Source organism: Peromyscus eremicus, chromosome 4 (genome assembly GCF_949786415.1).
Source record: "Peromyscus eremicus chromosome 4, PerEre_H2_v1, whole genome shotgun sequence".
Lineage (NCBI taxonomy): Eukaryota > Metazoa > Chordata > Mammalia > Rodentia > Cricetidae > Peromyscus > Peromyscus eremicus.
Window position 1 is genome coordinate 142,296,844 of NC_081419.1, and position 25,154 is coordinate 142,321,997.

General features: G+C 49.9%; 1 protein-coding gene across 2 annotated transcripts in view; it reads right to left on the minus strand.

Moving 5' to 3' along the window:
* Atp9a (ATPase phospholipid transporting 9A (putative)) overlaps positions 1 to 24,911 on the minus strand; it is a 108,482-nt gene extending 83,571 nt beyond the window's left edge. The window contains exon 1 of one of the 2 annotated variants that reach the window (XM_059261968.1): positions 24,778 to 24,911. In XM_059261968.1, the coding sequence (XP_059117951.1) occupies positions 24,778 to 24,845 (68 nt within the window). In that variant the 5' untranslated portion in view covers positions 24,846 to 24,911. Of the gene's footprint in view, positions 1 to 17,261; positions 17,479 to 24,777 lie in introns of those variants that run through there. The other variant, XM_059261969.1, reaches the window with a different exon arrangement.
* Between the last annotated feature and the right edge of the window lie 243 nt (positions 24,912 to 25,154).

Sequence of the window (25,154 nt, forward strand, 5' to 3'; positions counted from 1 at the left end):
TGTAAACAGGGGGCTTGACAATCACCAGCCCCGAGGCTACAGTGAAACACCACCACAGCCACGTTTGATGCTCACTCCACGCTCCCGCTCCCGTATGCACAGGAGGAGGAAATTCCCGGACTGCCGCCCCTGCGCTATCACCAAGTGAAACCAGCCAGATATAGCGACTATGACTCACATAATGCCTGGTCCGCTGTGGACCCTCCTCTGCCCCTTCCTCCTGCAGGTCGAGTCTGGATGGGATGCTAAGGTTCAGGGCTAAGCCCATGGGGTCCATGTGTAGCAGGACCCCAAAGCGGAGCCAGCCGGCGAGCAGTCTGCTCAGAAGCTCAAAATTTCCATGATGAAACACAATGCTCTTTCTTAAAAATAGCATCCTCATTCCAGTAAACTCAGCTGGGTGGAGCATGCTGGGATACAGACAGGTGCCACAGCCAGTAACTGCTGCGAGCCACTCAGTTGTCCTAGGGCCAGAAGCCACACAAGAAGCCCCATGGACTCCACATTCTTCACATGCCTGCTCTCAGGTACAGTCACCACGCTGGCATGAGGGGACACTAGCTGAAGCTGTGTGACCTGAGTGTTAGAAGCGAGGAAAGAGGAGGCAGGGGCGATGGAGGGATGGATGGGGGCGGTGGGGAGATTCCCAGGCCGCAGACCACTTCACATGTAGAACATTCCTGACCATCCTCACTCTCCCACAATCCTTCATGTCGTACCTAAGAGCTGGTGAGGTGGCTAAGAGGGTAAACACAGGCGTGATGGTCTAGCTCAATTCCCAGAGGCCACAGCGAACTTCCTCCTGAGAGCTCCACATTCATGCCACACTCACACAAACAAATAATAAAATAAAATCAGATAAATCAATAGAAAACATTGTACGCCACATAATCTAAAGAGAGATGGAAACGAATTAAGAGAACCACAGTTTATTATTCCTACAAGTTTTGTGAATTTTTTTTTCTGTTTTGTTTTGGCTACAAGTTCCACATATTAAATAATTAGGTTGTTAGTCCTTAGTAACCTATAGGTGTGTGTGTGTGTGTGTACAAGAACCAGGATGTTTACCCCAGCAGTCATAGTGTAAGCCAAACACCAGATACAAAGCCAACCATTCCTCAGCAAGACACTGGTTAACTTTCCAGAAATGATCCATAAAGTGGACTTCCCAACAGCCTTGGCAGCTTCAAACACGAAATGGTTCCATCGTCCATTGTGCTAAAAGGAGAAGCACTGGAGTTGGGGAGGTGGTCCAGTCAGTGGCCCCTGCTTCACAAGCATGAGGCCCGGAGCGCAATCCTCAGAACTCAAGGCCAGCCTCCTGACTGAGGACGCAATGAGATCAGCTGCCTCATGCTCCTGACGCCATGACAGGCTGCACCCTCAAACCGTAAGAATAAACCCTTCCTTCCTTAAAAAAATAAATAAAAAAAGCCAAGCATGATGGTATGTATGTAATTCCAGTATTGGGGCAGCCGAGACAGGTAGATTCCTGGGGCTTCCCAACCAGCCAGCCTAACTTACTTGCCAAGTTCCAGGCCAGGGAAAGACTTGGACCCGCTTCATTAATGTTTGTTCTTAACTTTGTGTAGGTATTGGCTGGGAGACTAAATGGTTCATTTTGTTTTTCTAGTTAAATTCATTTTAGTAAGGACCCACCCACTGAGGAAGCCCTTCCAATACAAAGCACCAATGCAGCCCAGACTGCCACACTTGTAACACAACACACACGAGGCCGCAGAGCATGTTCAAGGTTGGTCTGAGCTTAGGCAAGACCCTGTCTTTGTCTATTAAAAAAAAAAAGTCATATTCCAGGTCCTGAGAATATGAAAGTCCAGACCCTGGACTTTTCCTTCACAGTCCCCCTTCCAAACATGTCCCTAGAAGATGCCAACAAGGTCTATCCCTCCTCCTATGGTCCCAACCACAAATCAAAACACGCTCCACCAGAGTTCACTCAGGGCAACCAGTGAGTTTACTGGACTTGCTTACAGAGCATGGGTGAGGGATTCTGGCAGGAACATGGGTGGCCCCAAAGCAGTCAAACAGAATGGTCTGCGCCTGGATGATGTATCCCCTACCTCAGTTAATCTTCCCCAGCCCCTCCCCAAGAGGCCAAGTCCAATTGGGGCAAAATTGCATACAAATGGCTAGACACTCAGGACCCTCCCTGGTCCCTCCTTCTATGAGGGAAAGTCAGTCAAACTGCCGGATGGTGACGGACGCTTCCAAGCATGGCTGTTTGAAGGAGGCAGCAGCTGTTCTACCTTGAGGGCCATGTTCTACAGCACTCAGCACATGGGAAATGATGGGCCCTGCATCATCTGAGCACAGCAATGAATGCCAAGTCTGACCCCAGTTAATCAACTTGCTCGCCCTGTCAGTCAGTTCCCACTGGAAACAAGCCTAAGTTGCAAACTTTCAACACAGATCAGTCTGCGCTTCAGGTCAACGGTGTTTGCTGAGCCCTTGGTGAGAAGGGGGCGAGTTGTCTCAGTTTTTGGTCATGGTTTGAGCACAGGCCATCCTGAGTACTCACAAGCCAGATCCTCAGCTGGGCCGTGGGTACTTGCACTGAATAACACAACCGAGTCACGTGGTCTAGCAGAAGGAAACTGAGCAAGCCATGCTCCAAACTGGGTGCTTCCAGAACTACCAACCCTCCTCCTCTTATAGGACACCAATGAGGAACCAATGCACCATTCCACAAAAGCCCAAGTTGGGGAACTAGTGAATTCACTGAGCTTACTTATAAGCATATATGAGAGTTACTTCCAGGGCTGTGACCCCAAAGCAGCTGTACCACTGAGAAGCCACCCCAGCATGGACGCCGCCTCCCTCATAGCTACACGGATGGAATACCCCTCGAGCTGCCCATCCATAGTCTAGACACTGTAGCACCTCTCTAGAATATGTGCATGGTTGGGATGAACTGCATGACACTGGCCAGGAGGAGGAGGAAGCGACTGGAATCTCACTCAGGTGAGAGCCCAGGGGCACTGACGACCCCTTCTACCTGTGGGGGAACATCAGCATTAACGACCCAATCCCGGGGTCTCCAGCAAGCAGCCACAGCTGCTCTGACGAGGATCGCTGTGATGCTTGGAGGAGGGAGTTCTCTAACAATGCACATGTTGGCCCACAGGAGAACCTCAGCCCTTGAGGAGATTGAGGCAGAAGGACTGAGTTTGAAGGTATCCTGGGCTAAATAGTGAGATCGTGCCTCAAAAGAGTAAAAGTAAAATAACCGCTCCAGCAGCCCATGTAACCAGGCAGAGCAACGCAATCCAGGCAGATGAGCTGATGAGGCGAAGACCGCGAGGCAAGAAACAGCTCCTGAAGCAATCCGAGAAGACTGGTCCAGATGAAATATTCTACCATGATGGGAAAAGGGAGGATGAGTGAGATCGGAGGAGAGGTGAGGATGGAGAAGGGGTTGGGAGGAGAGGGGGGAGGAGGAGGAGGAGGAGGAGGAGGAGGAGGGAGAATGGATAAGGAAGGGAGAGGAGAAAGAGGAAGAGGAGAGAAGGGAGGATGGATAAGGAGGAGGGAGGAGGAGGAGAGGAGGAGGGAAGATGGATAAGGAGGAGGGAGAAGGAGGAGGAGGGGAGGAGGAGGGAGGATGGATGAGGAGGGAAGAGAAGGAGGAGGAAAAGCAGGAAGAGGGAGGAGAAGGAACAGTGGTCAGAAATGACAGTCTCATCACCAGGGCAGAGTCTCGATCTTAACCTACATGCAGTAGAGCTCACTGGAGCTACAGCAGCAGACTGGAAAGACCTTATTTACATTTTTAAATTTGGATTTATTTTATGTGCATGAGTATTCTGTTTGCACTCATGTAGGTGCACACGTACCATACATATGTAGTGACCAAGGAGGTCAGAAGAAGGCATTGGATCCCCTGGAACTGGAGTTACAGACAGTTGTAAGCTGCCATGTGGCTGTGGGAACTGAACCCAGGTCCTCTGGAAGAGCAGTCAGTGCTCTTAAACACTGAGCCATCTCCTCAGCCTCCTGATTTACATTCTTAAAAGATCACTCTGGGGCCAGCGAGATGGCTCAGTAGGTAAAGGAGCTTGCCACCAAGCCTGATAACTTGAGTTCAATCTCCTGGTCTTCATCATAGAAGAAAACTGACTCCCATAGGTTGTCCTCTGACCTACATACACACACTGTGGTGTGCACAAGCCCTACACATACAAATAAATGTAAATACACACACACACACACACACACACACACACACACCAATTAAAAAAAGAAGTCATCTTGGTTGCTAGGCAGAAAAGATGCTGCAGTGGACAAGGATGGGAGGGGGAAGAGGAAGGGAGGGAGGGAGGGAGGGAGGGAGGGAGGGAGGGAGATCATGAATCAGGAAATCATCTGGAGGCTGGTGCCTCTGTCCAAGCACACAGGACAGACATAGGTCCAGATGTGGGTGGTCCCAGTGGGGGCCTGCAGGGATCTGTGCAGACCCTCAACATGCTGTGGATTGGACACGTGCACTCTCCAGAAAGCTGAGGAAAGTCATGTTCTCACAGCTCACAAGTGCAAAGCCAGGGGCTAGCACATCCCTCTGTCACAGCAGAGGGAGAACCTGCCGACACCCACAGCTCTGTGCTACCCATTAACCGAGTAGCAGAAGGCATGGAACCAGTGCCTGGCTGATCTGGACCCAAGCCAGGAGCTCTCAATACCTGTGGATCTACTTCTATTTCCTTTTGTTTGTGGGTGTGTTTGACTCATGATCTGTTTTATAGCCCAGGCTTGACCACAACTCATGGCCCTCCTGCCTAAGCCCACACTTCGCTTTTGTTTTGTTACTTTGTTTTGTTTGTGACGGGGTCTCATGCATCCTAAGATGCATAATGGAGGATGGCTTTGAGCTTCTGGTCCTCTGCCTCCATCTTCCAAGTGCTGGGGTGATTCCCGTGTGCCACCAACCCGGTTTATGTTGTACTGCAGATCCAGTGCGGGGCTTCACGGCTAGACAAGAACTCCCTGGACAAAGCTACAGCCCCGGCCCGGCTGGAGCTCTTCAACACCAAAGGAAACTGCCACCTGCTACAACAACAACCTTTTTTTTTTTTTCAAGACAGGGTTTCTCTATGTAACAGTCCTGGCTTTTCTGGGACTCGATTTGTAGACCAAGCTGGCCTTGAACTCAGAGATCTGCCTGCCGCTGCCTCCTGAGTGCTGGGATTAAAGGCATGGGCCACCACCACCAGACCAAAGAAAGCAAAAACGAACAACAAAACCTTCTATCCCACATTCTAGATAGACTGGGAGATAACCACAAGGCAGAGCACTTTAAGAGTGAGAAGCTGAGCCGGGTGGTGGTGGCGCACGCCTTTAATCCCAGCACTCGGGAGGCAGAGCCAGGCGGATCTCTGTGAGTTCGAGGCCAGCCTGGACTACCAAGTGAGTTCCAGGAAAGGCGCAAAGCTACACAGAGAAACCTTGTCTCGAAAAACCGGAAAAAAAAAAAAAAAGAGTGAGAAGCTGAAGGTCGGGCACAGTCCCATGGTGCATGGACCCTGTGGGCAGAGTAAGGCTTCAAGCCAAACACACCCAAGTGCCAACTCCAGCCCAGGTCAACATTAACAGTTGGGCTTTGGGCCATTCATCTGTGATCCAAGCTGGCCTTTATGAAGGAGAAGTCCTGTCATGAGGAACTACTTTGAGAATTTGGGATTATGTCCATGGTATAGAAGAGCACTTAGTGCTTAAGGAATTCAATTAATTATAGGCTCTCCTTGTTGTGTGTGTGTTTGCTGGAAACAGGATCGCTATGTAGACTGGGCTGGCCTTGAATTCAGAGATCTGCCTGTCTCTGCTTCCTGAGTGCTGGGATTAAAGCTCTGCACTACCATGTCTGACTATGGGCAGTCTTTCTTTCTGAGATTTATGTTATGTGCATGCATGTTCTGTTTGTCTGCATGCATGTAAAAGCGTGTCTGTGCCTGGTACGAGCAGAAGCCAGAAGAGGGCACTGGATCCCCTAGAAGTAGTCATAGGTGGTTGTGAAGTGCCATGTGGGTGCTGGGAAGAACACCCAGACCCTCTTCAGGAGCAGCCAGTGCTCTTGACCTCTGAGCCTTCCCTCCCTCCAGGCCTAATATCTTATAAGCTACATTTCACGGTTTAAAGAAAAAAAAGAAACTTTTTCACAAAATAACTCTGTCATCATCTGATAGCAACAGCTTTTGAACCAGATTAAAATGTAAAGCCAGCGGCCATCAAGACAGCTCAGCAGGTAAAGCGTTTAAAGCTCAAGCTGAAAAGCTCGGGACCCACCACGGAAGGAGGACCGACTCCCAAAGGTGGTGCTCTGGCCTGCACATGCACGCCATGGCACGTGCACCATCATAATGACAAAACTTAAGGGGTCAGAGAGACGGCCCAGCTGGGAAGAGTGTGTGTGCTATTCTCACCGAAGAGCCAAGTTCAGTTCCCAGAACCAAGACTGAACAGTTCATGGCCTGTAACTCAAGCTCCAGGCGCTCTCTCGCTCTCTCTGTCACACATACACACACACACACACACACACACACACACACCTATTTAAAAAAATAAAAGCTGGGCTAGGGTAACGCACATCTTTAATCCCAGCATTTGGGAGGCAGATGCAAGAGAATCTCTGTGAGTTCGAGGCCAGCCTGGTCTACATAGAAGGTTCCAGGCCGGCCAAGGCTACATAGAGACCTTGTCATAAAACAAAACAAAACAAAATCTGTCCATTGTGTGCAAGACAGGAGTTCCAACCTAAGAATAGCAATAAAATTGTATGTGCACCTATATATTTATATAGATGCAAAAATACACGTGGTTATTAGCAAATTACAAGTGTTTTCTAAAATAACACAGCAGCACAGGGTAACTAACAAGGGCTGAGAGGAACATTACCTACAGTGTGCATATACTCCTGCATCTTTGTGTGAATTTGTGGCTAGTATGTGTTTTTCATATAAAAATAAGTGACTTATTTTAAAAATTAATTAATTTTAAAATAAATAAATAAATAAATAAATAAATAAATAAATAAGCAAGCAAGCTAGGGAGGTATCTCAGTGGCCAGGTTCTTGCACGACGTGTATGGGTTTCTAGGTTCTGTCCCTAATATTGTAAAATAAATCAAAGCCCACCACCCCATTCTCACCACTTGCTCTCGGGTCACTCACCTCCACCATGGCGGGGTGCCAGCCAATATGTCTGTCCTGCCCATGTTGAGGATGAACTCCCCCAGGCTTTCACACGCCCTGGGCATGAGCAGTCCCTCCTACTGTACTTCCCCTTTGATCTAGGCCACTGGGTCACAGGCTGTAAAACAGGTGTAGCATGCAGCCCACAACCAGCACGAGGCACAGCGGGCACCTAGAAATCGCCAGCACCAGCCAAGGGTGGCGGGGCATGACTGTGATCCCAGCGTGGGCAGTAGAGGCAGGAGGATCAAGGATTCAAGGCAGCGTAGGAAGTTCAAGTCCTGGCTACACAAAACCCTGCCTCAAAACAACACAACAAAAAAGAAATCCAGGTACCCGTGGATACCAAAACAGTCAATAAAAACAGTCTATACGTTGCATAAGTGCTAGCTCCATGCATACCAGTGAGTCCTCCAGCCTCTGGGCGACCGTGCGTGGCTTCCAGCCAACCCTTCTTGCCCATGAAAAACTATGTCCCACAAAGTCCAAACTGGGAAGGACAGAGACAGGCCATGGTTGAGTTTTTCCATGCCGTCCCACTCTGAAGTGCAGCCTCGAGCTCCCAGACTGACTACTTTGGAAGGAATCTAAGGACAGATGCAAGACACACACCAGGGACCCCCAGCAGCGGCCCTGCCTCACTAGCTCCCACCTCCTCCACAGTCATTGACACCACTTCTGTGGATTCATGGTTCCAAGTTTCAAGGTCCATGGACAATACACACCGTCACCCATTCCTTCCAGCATGGGAAGGCTGAGGCAGAAGGATCACTATAAGTTCAAGGTGAAGCTGGACCACACAGTGAAATCATGTCTAAAAAAAAAAAAAAAAAAAAAACACAGAACAGCCAGTGTGGTGACACAAGCCTTTAATTCTAACACCCAGGAGGCAGAGGCAGGGGATCTCTGTGAATTCCAGGTCAGCTACGGCTACTTAGTGAGACCAAGTTTCAAAAAACCAAATGGACTGGAGAGATGGCTCAGCGCTGTTATAAGGGACCAGAATTCAATGGCTGGCACCCTTGTAAGACTGCCCCCCCCCCCCCTGCAGCTCCAGCTCCCAGGGATCTGACCCTCTCTCCTGACCTCCCTGGACACCAGGTATGCAGTACACATACATACGTGAAGGCAAAACAGCCACACACATAAGAAAAAGAAGTCAAATCCTTTTCTTACTTTTTTAATGTAAAATAAAAATCCCAAACAACAACAATGTACCAGCGGTGTTAACCTCGGCCATTTCTCAGAGAGGAACTCACTCACTCTAGGTCATGAGTATAGACAGCACTTCCCAAACTTGAACCACAGTCTTGTTTGACCACGTGGTCTCTGAAGCCAGTTGGGCCTTGGGAGACGGCCACCTCCCTATGAACTTTCCTCCTCCTTCCGTGGCTCCCATGGAGACCAGAACTATCACAGTGCTGCTGCACCATGGGCGGGGCCTTGGCATAGAGAAGCCTCAGCAAGGCCACAGGGAAGGTTGCCAAAGCCCTGTACAATCAGGTGGTGGTGCATGCCATGCCCATTACCTTAGGGGGCTGAGGCAGGAGGATCAGGAGTTCAAGGTCATCTTTCCCTGCATGCCACATTCCAAAACAAAATAAAGGCCAAAGAGATGCTGCACCTAATCCCAGGGGGGTTGGACCCAGGACTCAGGCCAGGCAGGACTTGAGCATAAAGCCAGCTTAGTGTGCAGACACCCTCAGCAGGCAGAATGCTATCATTCCTGCCGCCCCGGACACTGGCCCCGGGTTCCAACTATGCTACAAATCCCCTTTTCAGGCAAGCCAGACATGATGACCACACTCGGCCCTCTTATCCACACCAGCTTGTGGTGACAAACTGTCATCACACCTGTCATCCCAGCCCTGATGGTGGCTTTGGGACCAGCCTGGGCTACATAGTGAAACCCTGTCTCAAAAAGACCACACAAAGCTGTACTCATTCAACAAACACAGACTGAATGATCAGTCTCCTGAATTCAACCTGCCCCAAGTCAAGGTCACCCAACAAAGACCACAGAGCATTCACATCAAACGGCCACTGAAAAAGGGTTAGGACGGGTCCTAACCCTCAAATACAGGGGAATTCAGGCATTTGCAGAACCTTCCAGAAACCCACATAATAAAATAAAGACAGGCCCCCTTGAGCATCTAGTGACTTGAGAATATGGCCAATAAAAATTCCTCCAAAGACAAGGTTCTCCAAGATGGCTTAGTAAGTAGAGGCATTTGCCACAAAGCCTCATGACTCGTCCAGTCCCCAGAACCCATGTAAGTGGAAGGAGAGCCAAGACCACAAAGCTGTCCTCTGACCTCCACCTGAGCACCGGGGCACACACTCCCTCTGTCCACACTGCAACAATAATAAAAATTCTGTTCATTTATTTAAACAAGGTCTCATCGTGTAGCCCAGGCTGGCCTCGAACTCGGAGATCGGCCTGCCTCTGTCTCCTATATACCAGGATTAAAGGCGTGCGCCACCACACCTAACATAATATATACTTGTTTTTTAATTTAAAAAATACATAAAGGAGCCAGGCGTGCTGGCGCAGGCCTTTAATCCCAGCACTCAAGAGGCAGAGGCGGGTGGATCCCTGTGAGTTTGAGGCCAGCCTGGTCTACAGAGTGAGTTCCAGGACAGCCAGGACTAAACAGAGAAACCCTGTCTCAAAAAACCAAAACCAAAAACAAACAAGAATCCATAAAGGAATGTTTATCAAGATATCTTCAACATAACAACTATAATTACAGCTCAGCTGGTGGTGGTGCACACCTTTAACCCAGCACTCTGGAGGATGAGGCAGCTGGATCTCTGTAAGTTCAAGGCCAGCCTGGTCTACAGAGTGAGTTCCAGGATAGCCAGCGCTACGCACAGAAACCCTGTCTCGAAAACAAGCAAGCAAAGAAGAACTATAATTTACAACAGTAAAAACAAGCTGAATTAAACCACTGACTAGCCGTTCCCTGAAGGCTCTCATCGGAGGGAAACAAACCTGAGTGTTAACAATGGGAGACTAAAGCCCACACATCCTCAGCTCACAACTGCCTGTAAGTCCGGCTCCAGGGACCCAAGGCCCTCTTCAGTCCTCCACAGAACACATATGTGCACTCGCGTGTGTGTGCACACACAGATTTTTTTTTAAAGGTTGAATTTTACATAACTCTGAGCTGGGGCACTTGTGTGGCATATGCAAAGGCCCTGGATTCCAATCCTTAGCACCACAAAGTGATAATAATAATTTAGGCACTACATCATTAACTTTTCTACAATAGGAATTATCACTTTCATGCCCAAAGGGAAGAGTTACTATTTAAAAACCCCACTGGGAAGCTGGGTGAAACGACCCATAGCTGTAATCTAAGATCCTGTGAGATGAGGACTGGGGAGGCCAGCCTGGGCTACATGAAGCCCTGCCTTAATGCAAAACATCCCACTGGGGCCCTGGAGCTGGGGGTTCTCAGTACAGTTCTGGGGTGTGCTCTTCCTGGTCCCACAGCTCCTCTGTGTGCAGGGTTCTCTCTTATCAAGGCTCTGATCCCACAGACCCTCATTCCAGCACCCATTGCAACTCAGGAGGGACATCTGTGACTATGTCCCCAAGGCTCAGCATTGGGTTAGGGACTGCTTGGAATTTCAGGTATGCTATAGCTGTGAAGCCGCAGCTGAGGTGGCAGTGAGGACACCTCAGTCACCAGGCAGGTGTGGGCTCAGTCTGTGATCTGTGATCCAGGCCTCGGAGAAGACTGGCAACCTGCCCGTGTGCCTAGAAACAAGAGCTACGGAACGGGGGTGGAGGTGGGGGAGAAGAAAGAAAGGGAAGAGAGGGAAGGAAAGGGAGGAGGAGAAGGAAACGGCTGCAGGGCACAGTGCTGAGAGACCTCAGGCTGGTTCTCTGAGCTCTGCAAGCCTCGCTTTGCTGGGGCACCGGGCAGCAGGACCACATGGAGTCCCTAGACAAGCCTTACACACCTGGGACAGGGGCACTGGCACCTAAGACTCCAAGTTCACCCAGCTTCCCAGGCACGTGATGCGCCTCAGTGCGCACAAGCTGCTGCTGCCAGAAGTCTGCCTCTGGTGTCCCCAGCGCTGGTGCTGCCAGCCACCGAGTCTGTACGCAGTAAATATTTACGGAGTGCGTGAATTCGTGAGTCACGGGGCTATTTTCAGTCTGAGTGCTATGCTATAAATTTCAGTTGCCTTTTGGGTGCATGTGCAGAAGGAAGAGACTGGAACACCTTGGCTGGCCTTCCATGAGATGGTGCACAGAACAGGAGAGTGTCACTGGGCTGGGCTGCCTTACCCAGACAAGAGAGGCCTCTCTCCTCAACCCTTCCCCCGCTTTGTCCCTGTGCTTTGGACCACAGAGTTCAGAACCAAGCTGCAACCAAACTGGGAGAATGCAACAACATTCTGCTTCTGAGAACCAGAAACACTAGCGCCCCACCCCCCATCCCACCCCACCCTTTTTTTTTCCTTTTCAGTCCCTAGGGCTGGAACTCAAGGCTTGGTTCCTGGCTGAGCACATGCTCTACCACTGAGCCACGCCCACAGCCTCTACAATGCTGTTTCAAATATTTGTGCCAAGTACGATGTGTGCACTTGTAATCCAGAAGCAGGAGGCAAGCCAGGCTACACAGTGAGACCCTGTCTTAAAAGCAAAGGGAAAAAAAAAAAAAAGGCATTTGCTGCAGGGTATGGTGGCACATGTCTGTAATCCCAGTACTCTGGAGGCTGAGGCAGGAGGATTACCATAATTTCAAGGCCAACCTGGGATATAGAATAAGACTGTCTCATAAACAAATCTGAAATTCTGGCTCGTCATCAGCCACCATGGGACCCCCACTGCCAACTGTCTCCCTCTGCTTCAATCTTACTGGGTTTGTTGCTACTGTTATCTGAGTGTGGGGTATTTGTTCGGTTGCTGTTCCTGAGGCTTGACTCCAGCCTCTCCCACATGCTAGGCAAGTGTTATTTCTATACTTGCCTTTGTATGAAGAGGCATATGCAATATGTGTTAGGAATAAGGCTGGTTTGTTGTTGCTTTGTTTTTGAGACAGGGTCTTATGTAGACCTACCTGGCCTTGAACTCATGGAGAACAACTGTCTCTGCTTCCCAAGTGCTGAGAATAAAATTTTTTGTCTGTTTAGTTTTTGTTTTGTTTTGTTTCCGAGACAGAGACCACTGCCCTGCTGTTTTTTTTGTTTTTTTTTTTTTTTTAAGATTTATTTATTTATTATGTATACAGTGTTCTGTCTGCATATACACCTGCAGGCCAGAAGAGGGCACCAGATCTCATTACGGATGGTTGTGAGCCACCATGTGGTTGCTGGGAATTGAACTCAGGACCTCTGGAAGAACAGCCAGTGCTCTTAACCGCTGAGCCATCTCTCCAGCCCGTTTTTTTGTTTTTTAACTTAAAGACTTAGCTGGGCACGATGACACACACCTTTAATCCCAGTACTCAGAAGGCAGAGGCAGATGCATCTGTGAGTTCGAGGCCAGTCTGGTCTACAGAGTGAGTTGCCAGGGCTACACAGGGAAACCCTGTCTTGAAAAACAAAACAACAAAAACCTAAAGTGTATTCCAAGTCAATGATTTCATTTTGGAGAGATGCTCAGTAGTTAAGAGCATATGCTGCTCTTGCCAAGGACCAGGGTTCAGATCCCAGTCCCCACATCATGGCTTACAACCGTCTATAACTCCATATCCAGGGGATCTGCCTCCCTCCTCTGGCCTCTGTGAGTACTGCACACATGTGGTACACAGACATACATGCAGACACTCAGAACATAAAGTAGCTTCATCAGTTAAGACAAATAAAAATCAGGTTGAGAATAAACATTGAAATATTCTGTCCTTTCTCTTTCATTAACATAAACATCACTCACGGAGTACAGATCAATGGGGTGCAGATCAATACTAGGTCTCAAAACAGACCACTTCCGGAGAATGTGGAGTTGCTGGTGTTACCAGGTCAGCCTGGTGGTACTGAGAATCTCCGAAGAGTGCTTACCCAGCATGCTTGAGGCCTTAGGTTCCAATTCCAGCACCACAAAACTCGAGTGTAGGTCTGTGACCCCAGCACTCAGGAGGTGGAAGCAGTATGATCAGAAGTTCATTACATTTTATTTATTTATTTATTTTATGTTGGGGGAAGGAGGGGTGTGGGTACCATGGAACAGGAATGGTCACAGGACAACTTGAGGAAGTCCGTTCTCTCCTACCATCACAGGGGTGCTGGGGATTGAACTCAAAACCATCAGCCTTGGCAGCAAGCGCCTTCATCTGCTGAGCCATCTCATAGCCCCTGCAACATACTTACAGGAAGCTCTTAAAACTGGACTGAGCTTGGGCTGGAGAGATGGCTCAGGGGTTAGGAACACTGGCTGTTCTTCCAGAGGACCTGGGTTCAATTCCCAGCACCCACATGGCAGCTCACAACTGTCTGTAACTCCAGTTCCAAGAGATCTGACACCTTCACACCAGTGTACAGCCATGTACACTTTAAATAAAGTTAAATAAATTATTATTAAAAAAAAAAACTAGCCTGAACTCAGCATCAGTACAAAAAAAGTTTTATTAGTAACAGTGAGGTAGAACTCCGGCCAACATCACAGCCAACATTCCTCTATGACTTCTCTGTTGGAACAAAGGATCGTAAGTTTAGACATTAAATAATAAAAGTGTACTTTGCCCAATTCTGATGGCCACGGATCTAAGATCAAGGTAGCTACAACTTGTTTTCCTCTGGGGCCTCAGTGGTTTGCAGGTGGCTGGGTCCCCCTGTGGCATTTCCTCGTTCATTCTCAGTGTCGCCAGGCCAGATCTAGGCCACCCAACCATCTTGTTCTTTGTTACACTGTTAGGTAGTTATCTTGGGGGGGGGGGGGGTAGGGGGTAGTGGGCACCTGCTTGTCACAGCACTCACGTGGAGGTCAGGAGACGGAACTCCATTCTCTCCTTCTTCACCCGGGTCTGGGACCTAGCTCAGGTCATCAGACTCCCTCTACCCACTAAGCCATCTCAACAGCCCATATTTTGTTTTGTGTTTATTTTATGTGTACAGGCTTCATCATGTTTTATCTTAATCACTTTTTTTGTTGGGTTTTTTGTTTTTGTTTTTTTTTTGTTTTTTGAGACTGGGTTTCACTGTGTAGCCTTGGCTATCCTGGAACTCTCTCTATAGACCAGGCTGGCCTCGAACTCAGAGATCCACCTGCCTCTGTGTCCCCAGTGCTGGGTTTAAAGACATGTGCCACCACCACCTGGCTCTTAATCACTTCTTTAATGGCCTTCCAAATATGGTCACACTCAAAATTAGGGTTTCTGTATGGGAATCTGGGGATGGGGAATACAATACAGTCCACACCACTTCTCAATACACCCTACTAATAGAGCTCAATGCACTTTGCAGCCAGACCTGCAGGCACAGGACTGTTACCCCAGCTACTCTGGAGGCTGAAGCAGAAGGATCCCAAGTTCAAAGTCAGCCTCATTTACAAAGTGAGCTTAAGGCAAGCCTAGACAATCCAGAGAGACCCTGTGTTAAAATAAAAAGAAGCCTGGGGCCAATGCGGTGGTGGGGCACACCTTTAATCCCAGCACTTGGGAGGCAGAGGCAGGTGGATCTCAGTGAGTTTGAGACCACCCTGGTCTACAAAAGCGAGTTGCGGGACAGCCAGGACTGTTACCCAGAGAAACCCTGTCTCAAAAAAATCCATAAATGAATGAATGAATGAACGGGCATGGAGGTGCGGTTCAGAGGCAGCGAGTTGGCCTACGTTTGTCAGGCACTGGGTTCAATGCCTAACACCGTAACAACAAAGCAAAATAAAAAGTTCCTTCCAATTCTAAATTAAAAGGCTGATCTCACTGTGGAAAACAATGGTCCAGATATGAGTCCACAAGGTTTGGTTTGAAGACAGGATGAGACACTTTAAAAGAACAACAGGAACAGGGCCACTCAAAGAGAGTGTCTGGAAACAGTGTTGGCTATCCCGTTGGAGGGGGAGGGGTGCTGGCATCCAGTGGGTGGAGCCTGGGATGCTACCACACACTCCGTAATGGAAGGGCAGCCTACCCCGCAGTCACATCAGCACTGCTGGGGATGGGCATGGGCAGTCCACCTTGGCCAAGCCTGACTTCATCTCTCAACGCCACAACCTGCCCACAGGACCACCTACTGCCAGACCCTGCCATAGGCAGGATGCTGTCACCACTGCCTCAGGGACAGCAGCCAAGGGCTGGTCTCTGAGAGCTAACAAAGAAGTTCTCAGTGGAAGCCTCCCCCCCCCCCCATGCGTCCCTTCCAGCTCCTCTCTCTTAATCCCCTCCAATTCTGTTAAGACAAATAAAGCAACATTAAGATTCCCTGCCACCCCCAGAGGACCCGGGTTCAATCCCTGCACCCACATGGCTGCTCACAATGTCCTCTAACTCCAGCTTCAGGGATCTGATGCTGTCTTCTGGCCTCTGCTGCACACAGGTGATGACATGTAAACTCATGCAGGCACACATACACGAAATTAAAAATTTTTAAATAAATAAAAAGATTACCCGCCTGGAATATAGTTTAGATGGTAGACTGTCTGCCATGTACAAAGCCCTGGGGTCCATCCCTAGCACCAAATAAAGCAGGTACGCTAATGCACGCCTGTAACCCCAACACACAGGAATCACATGGAGGCGTGAGGGTCAGGAGTTCAAGACCATCCAGGTTACATACTCAACTGGAGGCCTAGGATAGCTAAGACTCTGTCTGTCTCTGTCTCTCTCTGTCTCACACACACACACACACACACACACACACACACACACACACACACACACGATCCGTCCACAGAACACAAACATCTTTTAGTCTCTGTGCACAGTCAGGTTATCGCATTTCCTCCTAGGACCTCGGGGCTTGAACATTACGTTTGGTCAGAGCCACTGCATTATCCCTTGAACACCAGCCACAGCTGCCAGCGTCTGGACAGATTCCTAGCTCTCTTTCAAATGACCCTTGTTTTCACTTACGCTGTAAGAGGAGGCTTCCTGCCGCCACTACAAAGAGAAAACAGGCATCGCTGGGCACAGACAGAGGAAGCACATGAACAGCTCAGGGTCTCCCGTGACCCATCTTTGCACGTATGTACTGAGCTTATCAACTCACACAAATCACAGAACAGACACTCGTTAATAAAAACTAGCAGTATCCCATAAAAACATTATAACCAATCCTTTTTTAAAACAAGGTCTTATGTCACCAAGGATAGACTCGAACTCACTATAAAGCCAAGGCTGGCCTAGAATTCCTGATCCTCTTGCCTGTATGGCTACACTTGCCTCCACCTCTCCGGTGCTGGGATGATAGATGTGCACCACCTGCCTGGTTAAAACGATTTCTTTCAAAACTAAACCAAAGCTGGATGTTGTGGCGCACACCTTTAATCTTAGCACTTGGAAGGCAGAGGCAGGCAGGCCTCCAAGTTCCAGGCCAGCCTGGTCTACAGAGAGCTTCAGGACAGCCAGGGCTACACAGAGAAACCCTGTCTCAAAAAAACAAACAAACAACAACAACAACAATAAAAATCGAACCAAGCCCCAGGCGCAGGATACAGCTCATTAGTACAGCACTTGCCCAGCATGCACAAGGCCCCAAGTTCAATCCCTGGCACTACTCAAAACACACCACCACTGGCACACACCTGCAATGCTAGTACTCAGGAGGTGGAGGCGGAGGAAGAGTGTGAATTCTGAATTCGAGGTCAGCCTGGACTGCATAGTGAGTGCCCCCCAACCCCCCACCCCCAGTGCTGAGGAGACCCTGTTTCAAAACAAACCGCAAACAAACACCAAAGTCCACTTCACTTGAAGTGGAAGGCACTTCCTGTCCGTGACTGAGCTTGAGCAGATATGAAGAGAACTCGGTGTTCTGTGGGGTCCAAACACTGGCTGCTCAGCGCCCGACTCCTTGGGACTGTGGCTCGGGTCAATGTCAAATCGCAGTGGTTCGCCTCCTTCGGGATTGGCACCAAGGACTCCCTTTACCCCTCCCCTGGGGCCCTACCTGGGCTGGCAATCACACATCCCCTGGTCTCCACAGGGACAGGCGCATCCGGTCTCCTAGAGTGGCAGAGGGCAGGACTCTGTGACTGGCAGCGGATGGCACAAGAGGAGCTGGCAGAGGGCAGCCAGGTGACTTCCTGATGGCCCGCTGCCAAGACTTCTTCCTACTGTTTGTACCCAAGAACGCACAGAGCCCTTCCAGAGACACCTCAACCCGAATGAGAGAAGGCGACAGGAAGGGACAGAGGCTCTAGACCTCAGCCAGCCGCAGAGACTCCTCCCCAAACACACCCCTGAACACACGGCATGACGGCCACCCCTCTGCACACTGAACAAAGGAGCTTATTGAACACACTGTGGGTGTGATGGCTCACAGCTGCAATCCCAACACTCTGTAGCACTGCAGCCTGAGGCCAGCCTGGGCTACAAGAGACCCTGTCTCAAAAGAGGGCCACAACATGGCTGGAGAGACATCACAGCCAGTAAAGAGTGCTAGGCACACAGGTCAGACAGCCTGTAATCCCGTCTCTATCCCTGAGGTTTCTCTGCAGGTACACACACACACACACATATGCAACTAAAAAGAAAACAAACCTTTACAAAGAAATCCCACTGAGTGGGTGGTACCCACCTATAACCTTTAATCCCAGCACTTGAGCGGCAGAGACAGACTGGCCAGGTCAGCCAGGGCTACCTAATGAAAAGGGGGGGGGGGGGGGGACACACGACCCAAAACCAAAACAGCATAAAACAAATAACAACAACAACAAAATATAACAATAAGCTACTTAATATGGGTTTTTTTACTCTGGAACTCACTCTGTAGACCAGGCTGGCCTCGAACTCAGAGATCCATCTGCCTCTGCCTCCCAGGTGCTGGGATCAATGGCGTGTGGCACCACCGCCCGGCTCTTTGATTTGATTTGATTTTGGTTTTGTTTGTTTTAATACGGCAGTTTTAAAGACGCACTGTATCTTTTAAAAGTGTTGTGCTCAATGCTGGAGAGTGTCATATGCACATCCTGCGTTTTATCCCCAGCACAGCTTAAACAGGGTATGTATGGTATGAATGCCTGCAACCCCAGTATTTCAAGGTAGAAATGGGACAACTGGAAATTCAAGGCCATCCCTGGCTACCTAACAAGTTCAAAACCAAACTGGGGTACATGAGACCCTGTCTCAAACCAAACAAAAACAAAAACAGAGGAACCTCCACTGTGAGGGGCCCTGGCAGGCTGGGCCATTCTCCCCAGCCAGGCTTGTCTGACACCTCACCCAGGCCTTGGCTATAATGCTCAGCCTTCCCATAAACATCTAAGGCCACTGTGCTGGCTGGTCCAGGATACCTTTTGGGTCTTAAATAAACATTGTCACTCCCACCTCCCCTGCTACCCCCATTCCTACCCCTACCCCCACTGTACTGAGCTGAAAGCAGGTGGTTCAAATCCTGAGCCTACAGAAGCCCTGAGACACTCACCCCCAGCAGAGTCCCTATCTAGCAGCACCACGGGAATGAGCAGCCCCAGAGAGACTGCCCAAGGTCTCCTCTTAGCAACACTGTGTGGCTGTGATCAACTTCCAAGGTATGAGTGGCTCACATGATGCAAACCTATTCCCTTCCAGCCCTGAAGGTCCAGAGCCCAGGAGGGGTCTAGCGGGGACTAAAGTCTGCGTCTATACTGCAGTTCGGAAGGCTCCAGGGAGAGTCATTTCCCAGCTTCCACGAAGGACTCCCACACCAATCAACTGCCAGCCCCTTATCACCAGACAGCCACACAGCATCTTTTTATTTTTTTAATTTTAACTTAAAATTTTTCTTTAAATGACTGTGTTAGTCACTTTTCTATTGCTGTGACAAAACACCTTGACCACAGAAACCTACCAAAAAAGAAACCTTTAGCCGGGGTGGCGGCGGCGCACGCCTTTAATCCCAGCACTTGGGAGGCAGAAGCAGGCGGACCTCTGTGAGTTCAAAGCCAGCCTGGTCTACAGAGTACCAGGACAGCCAAGGCTACACAGAGAAACCCTATCTCAAAAGAAAAAGAAAGTGTTTAATTTGTACCAAGGTCATGCACGAGTGAGGTCAGAGGCCAGTCGGGAGTCAGTTCTCCCTGTCTTTCACGAGGGTCACAGGACTCAAACTCAGATGGCCATGCTTGGCAGCAGGTGCCTGAGCCGTCTCGCTGGCCCCTCTGTCTTAGTTAAGGTTTCTACTGCTGCGACATAACACCATGACCAAAAGCAACTCAGGGTTTATTTGGCTTACACTTCCACATCATAGTCCATCCTGAAGGAAGTCAGGACAGGAACTCAAGCAGGGCAGGAACCTGGAGGCAGGAGCTGACAAAGAGGCTGTGGAGGGGTGCTGCTTACTGGCTTGCTCCCCATGGATCGCTCAGTCTGCTTTCTTACAGAACCCAGGACCACCAGCCCAGGGATGGCACCACCCACAATGGCTGAGCCCACCCTCCTCAATCATTAAGAAAATGCCCTACAGACGGATCTTATGGAGGCATTTTCTCAATTGAGGTTCCCTCCTCTCAGATAATTCTAGCTTATGTCAAGTTAACATAAAAATTAGCCAGCACACCCTCGCTTACTTTTGAAGTGTTTATTTATTTTTAATTGTGTGTATGCGTGTATGTCTGCAGATATGTGATGTAAGTGCAGGCATCTGTGGTAGCCAAAGGCGTGGGAGCTGGAGTCACAGACCATTGGGAGCTACCTGGAAACAGGCCCCTGGAAACTGAACTCTGGTCCTCCGGGAGAGCAGCAAACACTCTTAACTTCTACACCATCTCTCCAGCCCCACCCCCTTTTTTTTTTTCTGAAACAGGGTCTGACAAACTCAGGCTGCAATATATATGAAATGACCAACTCCGGATCCTTCTGTCTGAATTCTCAGAGCGCTGGGATGCCAGGCATGTGCCATTATGCCTCAGTTTATGCAGTGTTGGGGGTGGAACCCAGGCAGGCCTTCATGCATGCTAGGTACTCCACCAACTGTGCTCTATCCACACGGTGCCCCCTTACCCATTTCCTGAGAAAAGATAACTTACTCTATAGCCTGGCCTAATCTAGAACTCACTACCTAGTTGACAATAACCTTGGATCTCCCCTCCTGCCACTCTCTCCCAGAGAGCTATGATCACTGACATTCTCCATCATATCTGGTTTTATGTGGTGCTAGGATTGAACTCAAGGCCTCCTGTATGCTGCTGAGCCAAATGCTCAGCTGTTCATTTTTTCAAGTACAAAGATACTGGGTTAGAATATACCCATACATAAAATACACATACACTTATATCATGAGCTCTTCTTTTCAACCCAGGTCATACCCAGAACACCCTTGTCTCCAAACATTAACACATCAAATATCAAAGCCAGTCTTGGGTCAGCAGAAACCCAAGCTCCTTAGCCTTCCTGCAGTCTCACACGTGGTATCTCTCTGATGAAACACGTTTATATACCAACTACCAAGTCACATATTTCTAAATTCCCCACCATCAATGGCCCTCTCCTCTCAAAAGAACACCCGACAGGCTAGGGATGCAACTCAGTTTGTGGGTGCTTGCTTGGCAGGCAGGAAGCCCTGGACTCTGTTCCCAGCACCACATTAACTGGATGTGGGGGCACACACCTTTAATCTCAGCATTCTCAGGAGGCAGAGGCAGGAGGATCTCTGTGAGTTCAAGACTAGCCTGGTCTGCAGAGTGAGATCCAGGGCAGCCGGGGCTACACAGTAATACCTTGTCTCAATAAATAAAGAATTATCAGAAGAGTATCCTGAACACCCCACACCGGGGTAAACATCATGCAAACCCCTGTGTGTTACAATCAGCCCCAGGCAACACCTGAGGTCTACTGAGGGCTTACAGTGAGAAACTTTGCATGGGTTAAGTCTCAGAACAAACCAACAAAGTATATTTAATTTTTTGTTTTGTTTTATTTGTTGGTTGGTTGGTTTTTCAAGACAGGGTTTCTCTGTGTAACAGCTCTGTTTTAGAACTCCCTGTATAGACCAGGCTGGCCTGGAACTCACAGAGATCCACCTGCCTCTGCCTCACGAGTGCTGGAATTATAGGCAAGTGCCACACTACCTGGCTTAGCTTTTGTTATCTCCACTTTAAAGATGAAAAAAAAAAAAAAAAATCTATGGGGCTGGAGAGATGGCTCAGCGGTAAGGGCACTGGCTATTCTTGCAGAGGACCAGGGTTCAATTCCCAGCACCCACATGGTGGCTCACAATTGTCTGTAACTCCAGTTCTAGACAGTCTGACGCCATCTCCTGGCCTCCACAGGCACTGTATACACATGGTATACATAGATATAGGCAAGGAAACATTCATTAAATAAAATAAATTAAAAAACATTTTTGAGACCTGGCTGGCCTGGAACTCACAAAGATCTGCCTGCCTCTGCCTTGTGAATGCTGGGATTAAAGGTGTGGCCCACCATGCTAGTTTAAAAATAAATAAATCTTAAAAAAAAAAAAATCTCACCTTGACATTGCTATTCCCCAAAATGCAGGCTACATATGGAAACCATAAGCCAGGACAAGGCCTTTCAGATTCAGGACTCAAATCTGAATCCATGTTACTCTAGGAAGTGAATGAACTCCACAGCCTAGGATCCCACACTCAAGTAGAACTCTTTAATGATTATTTATTTGGGAGAACTAGAGAGATGTCTCAGAGGTTAAGAGCACTAATTGCTCTTCCAGAGGTCCCAGGTTCAATCCCCAGCACCCACATGCTGGCTCACAACCATCACTAACTCCAGTTCCAGGGGATCTGACGCCCTCTTCTGGCCTCCAAGGGCACTGCACACACCTAATGCACATACATACATGCAGGCAAAACAACCATACATGTAAAATAAAAATAAATCAATCTTTATTTTTCATTTGTGTGTGTGTGTGTACAAATGTTTTTCCTGCTAGTATATATGAGGACCACATGAGTGCCTGGTACCCACAGAAGTCAGAAAAAGACTTCAGATCCCCTGGAACTGGAGTTATATATGGATGGTTGTGAGCCACCATGTAGGTGACTGGAATCCAACCTGGGTTCTCTGCAAGAGCAACAAGTGCTCTTAACCATTGAGCTATCTCTCCAGCCCCTAAGTCAGTCTTTAAATAAAACAAAGTAAAAACAATTTACTTTGTGTTGTGTATGGGTGCAGAGGAACACCAAGGTGTGTAGAATAGAAGCCAGGGAACAGCCTGCTGGAGCTGGTTCTCCTTGCCCACCTGAAGGCCACAGGGGTCAAGCTCAGGTCATCAGCCTCAGCAGCAAACATCTCTCCCTTCTGAGCCATCTCCACTGGGTCTCACTATGTAGTCCTGGCTGGTCTGGAACTTACTACATAGACCAGTCTGGCCTCAAACTCACAAGATATCCACTTGTGATTATAGACATTTGCCACCATATCCAACTGATTTTTTGTTTTCTGTTTTTTTTTGTTTTGGGGCACAGGGATTTTCTGTGTAGCCCTGGCTGTCCTGCAACTCACTCTGTAGACCAGACTGGCCCCAAACTCAGAGATCTGCTTGCCTCTACATCCCAAGTGCTGGGATTAAAAGAGTGTACCACCACTGTCCAGCTCAACTGATTTTTTTAGATATAAAATTATCTGCCCTTCTGAGCTGGAGAGATGGCTCAGTGGTTAACAGCACTGACTGCTCTTCCAGAGGATCCAGGTTCAATTCCCAGCACCCACATGACAGCTCACAATTGTAACACCGGTTCCAAGGGACGCACCGGCAGCACCATGGCAAAACACCAATGCACATAAAATATATATATATATATATTTTTTTTTTTTTTTTGGTTTTTTGAGACAGGGTTTGTCTGTAGCTTTGCGCTTTTTCCTGGAACTCACTTGGTAGCCCAGGCTGGCCTCGAACTCACAGAGATCCGCCTGGCTCTGCCTCCCGAGTGCTGGGATTAAAGGCGTGCGCCATCACCGCCCGGCTCATAAAATATATTTTTAAAAAAATTATCTGCTCCACTCCCTCTAGACCTCTGATAATCAGAGCATATTTCTGTCCTATGAACTATGACTCTTAAATTACCACTCGAATTCTTCTGTTATGCGCTGGCCAAGGGCTTCTCAACAAGGACTTCCATTTATAAGGTAGAGGACCTTTGGAAAGACAAAAGTCAGGCCTGGTGGCACAGAGTTGTCATCCCAGCTAATCTACTAGGGTGGCTGAGGCAGGAGGATCACAAGTTTTAAGTCCCTCCTGGGCTCAGAGTGCATTCACAACCAAGAGGAGAATTTCAGTGAGACCTCCAACTCAAATAAAAGGTAGAAAGAAGTGTTAGAGCCAAGCCTGAGCCCAGCCCAAACTGCTGAGAAACAGCCTCCAGAGTGTGCAAGGGACCTCTAGCAAGTATAAAACTGAAGGAAGGAGCCCAGGCACTCACAAAAGGCCGCCCACATTCCCACAGAGCCCACAGCACCCTCCTTTACAGTCTGTATGGCGCCCAATACGATGTAAACACTACATAATCACACCGGACCATGGAGAGCATGCTGACATGTTCAGGACGCAGGTGATTTCCATTTGTTCACATTTCATCAGTCGGCAGGTGGCTGCATCTGTGGACCCAGTGGCCACTGTACAGACCCGATTCTCACGTCGAAGACTTAAACGGGCGTTAAGTTTTCCCAAGGGAACCCCCTGCACCTGCCCAGCCCGGGAGCCCACACCTATTGGGCAGATCTAGTGTAAATCAGGTCCAGCCCTTGCACAAATCAACCACGGCACGTTACAGTACGCTAATTTAATTAATTAAAATATTTATTGCGGAGGTCGGGGGTGCGGTTCCAAGCAGAGCTCTAACGAACTGTCTTCACGGAAACACGTTTTGGGGGCCTGGGGGGGTGTAGCTCAGTGATAAAGTGACTGCCTAGCAGGCTCGAGGACCTGGGTCTGATCCCTAGCACCACCAAAACCCAAAACAGTAAGAAAGCCAACAAACACAAACAGCCCCCGCAGGAAGTGTGGACAGGAAGTCTGGGAACCCTGTTCCAGCACCTTCCCGCCCCCACCCCCAGTCCTTCCGTTTCCGTTTCCCACTCTGTAAAATGGAATAGGGGCCTCCGACTTGAGGCCTCAGGGCAGCCAGGCACAAAGGCCCACAAGATGGCAGCTGGCATCTCTCCTCCTTTACACCGACACCTGGTCAGCAGCCCCACCCAGCTCCCGCATCCCGCGGCCGAGCCACCGGGAGGCGCCGCAGGCCCCGCCCAGCCGCATCGCCTCACCTGCGAGGCCCGTAGACCACACACACCTCCCAGGTCCCACCCCCAGGGGCTCTGATTGGCGGGTGGAGGCGCAGCCGGGGACTCTGCATTCTCACCAGCCCGACCCTTGTCCCCAGGGGATCGGCCCCGCCCCGGCCGCCAGCGCCTCCCCCCCCCCCGGGAGGAGGGGGTCCCGGCACCCCAGGACAGGCCTCTCCGGGCCTGCGGCAGGTGCCCGCCCTCCCCGCGGCCCGGCCACTCACCCCGCGCGCGGCCTGCTGTCCACCCGCTTCTTGTGGCGCACCGGCTGCAGCGGGATGCTGTCCGTCATGTCGCCGCCCGCCGCGCCCCCTGCGCTCCCCGCGGCCTCGGCGCCGCCCCGGGGCAGGGGGAGGAGGCGCCGGCAGCGGGCGGGCCGGGCCCGCAGCGCAGGGGCGAGGTCGCGAGCGCCGGGCCACGCGCGGAGCCGCCCGCGCGGCCCGACCGACGGACACGGCCGCACCATGGGCCCCGCTCCGCGCTGAGCCCACGCGCGCGCCCGCCGCCCGGGGCCGCCGCAGTGTCCCCGCCCCGGCCCGCGCCGGCCGCGCGCCCTCCCCACCACCACCACCACCACCACGCGCGCCCACCCGGCCACGCG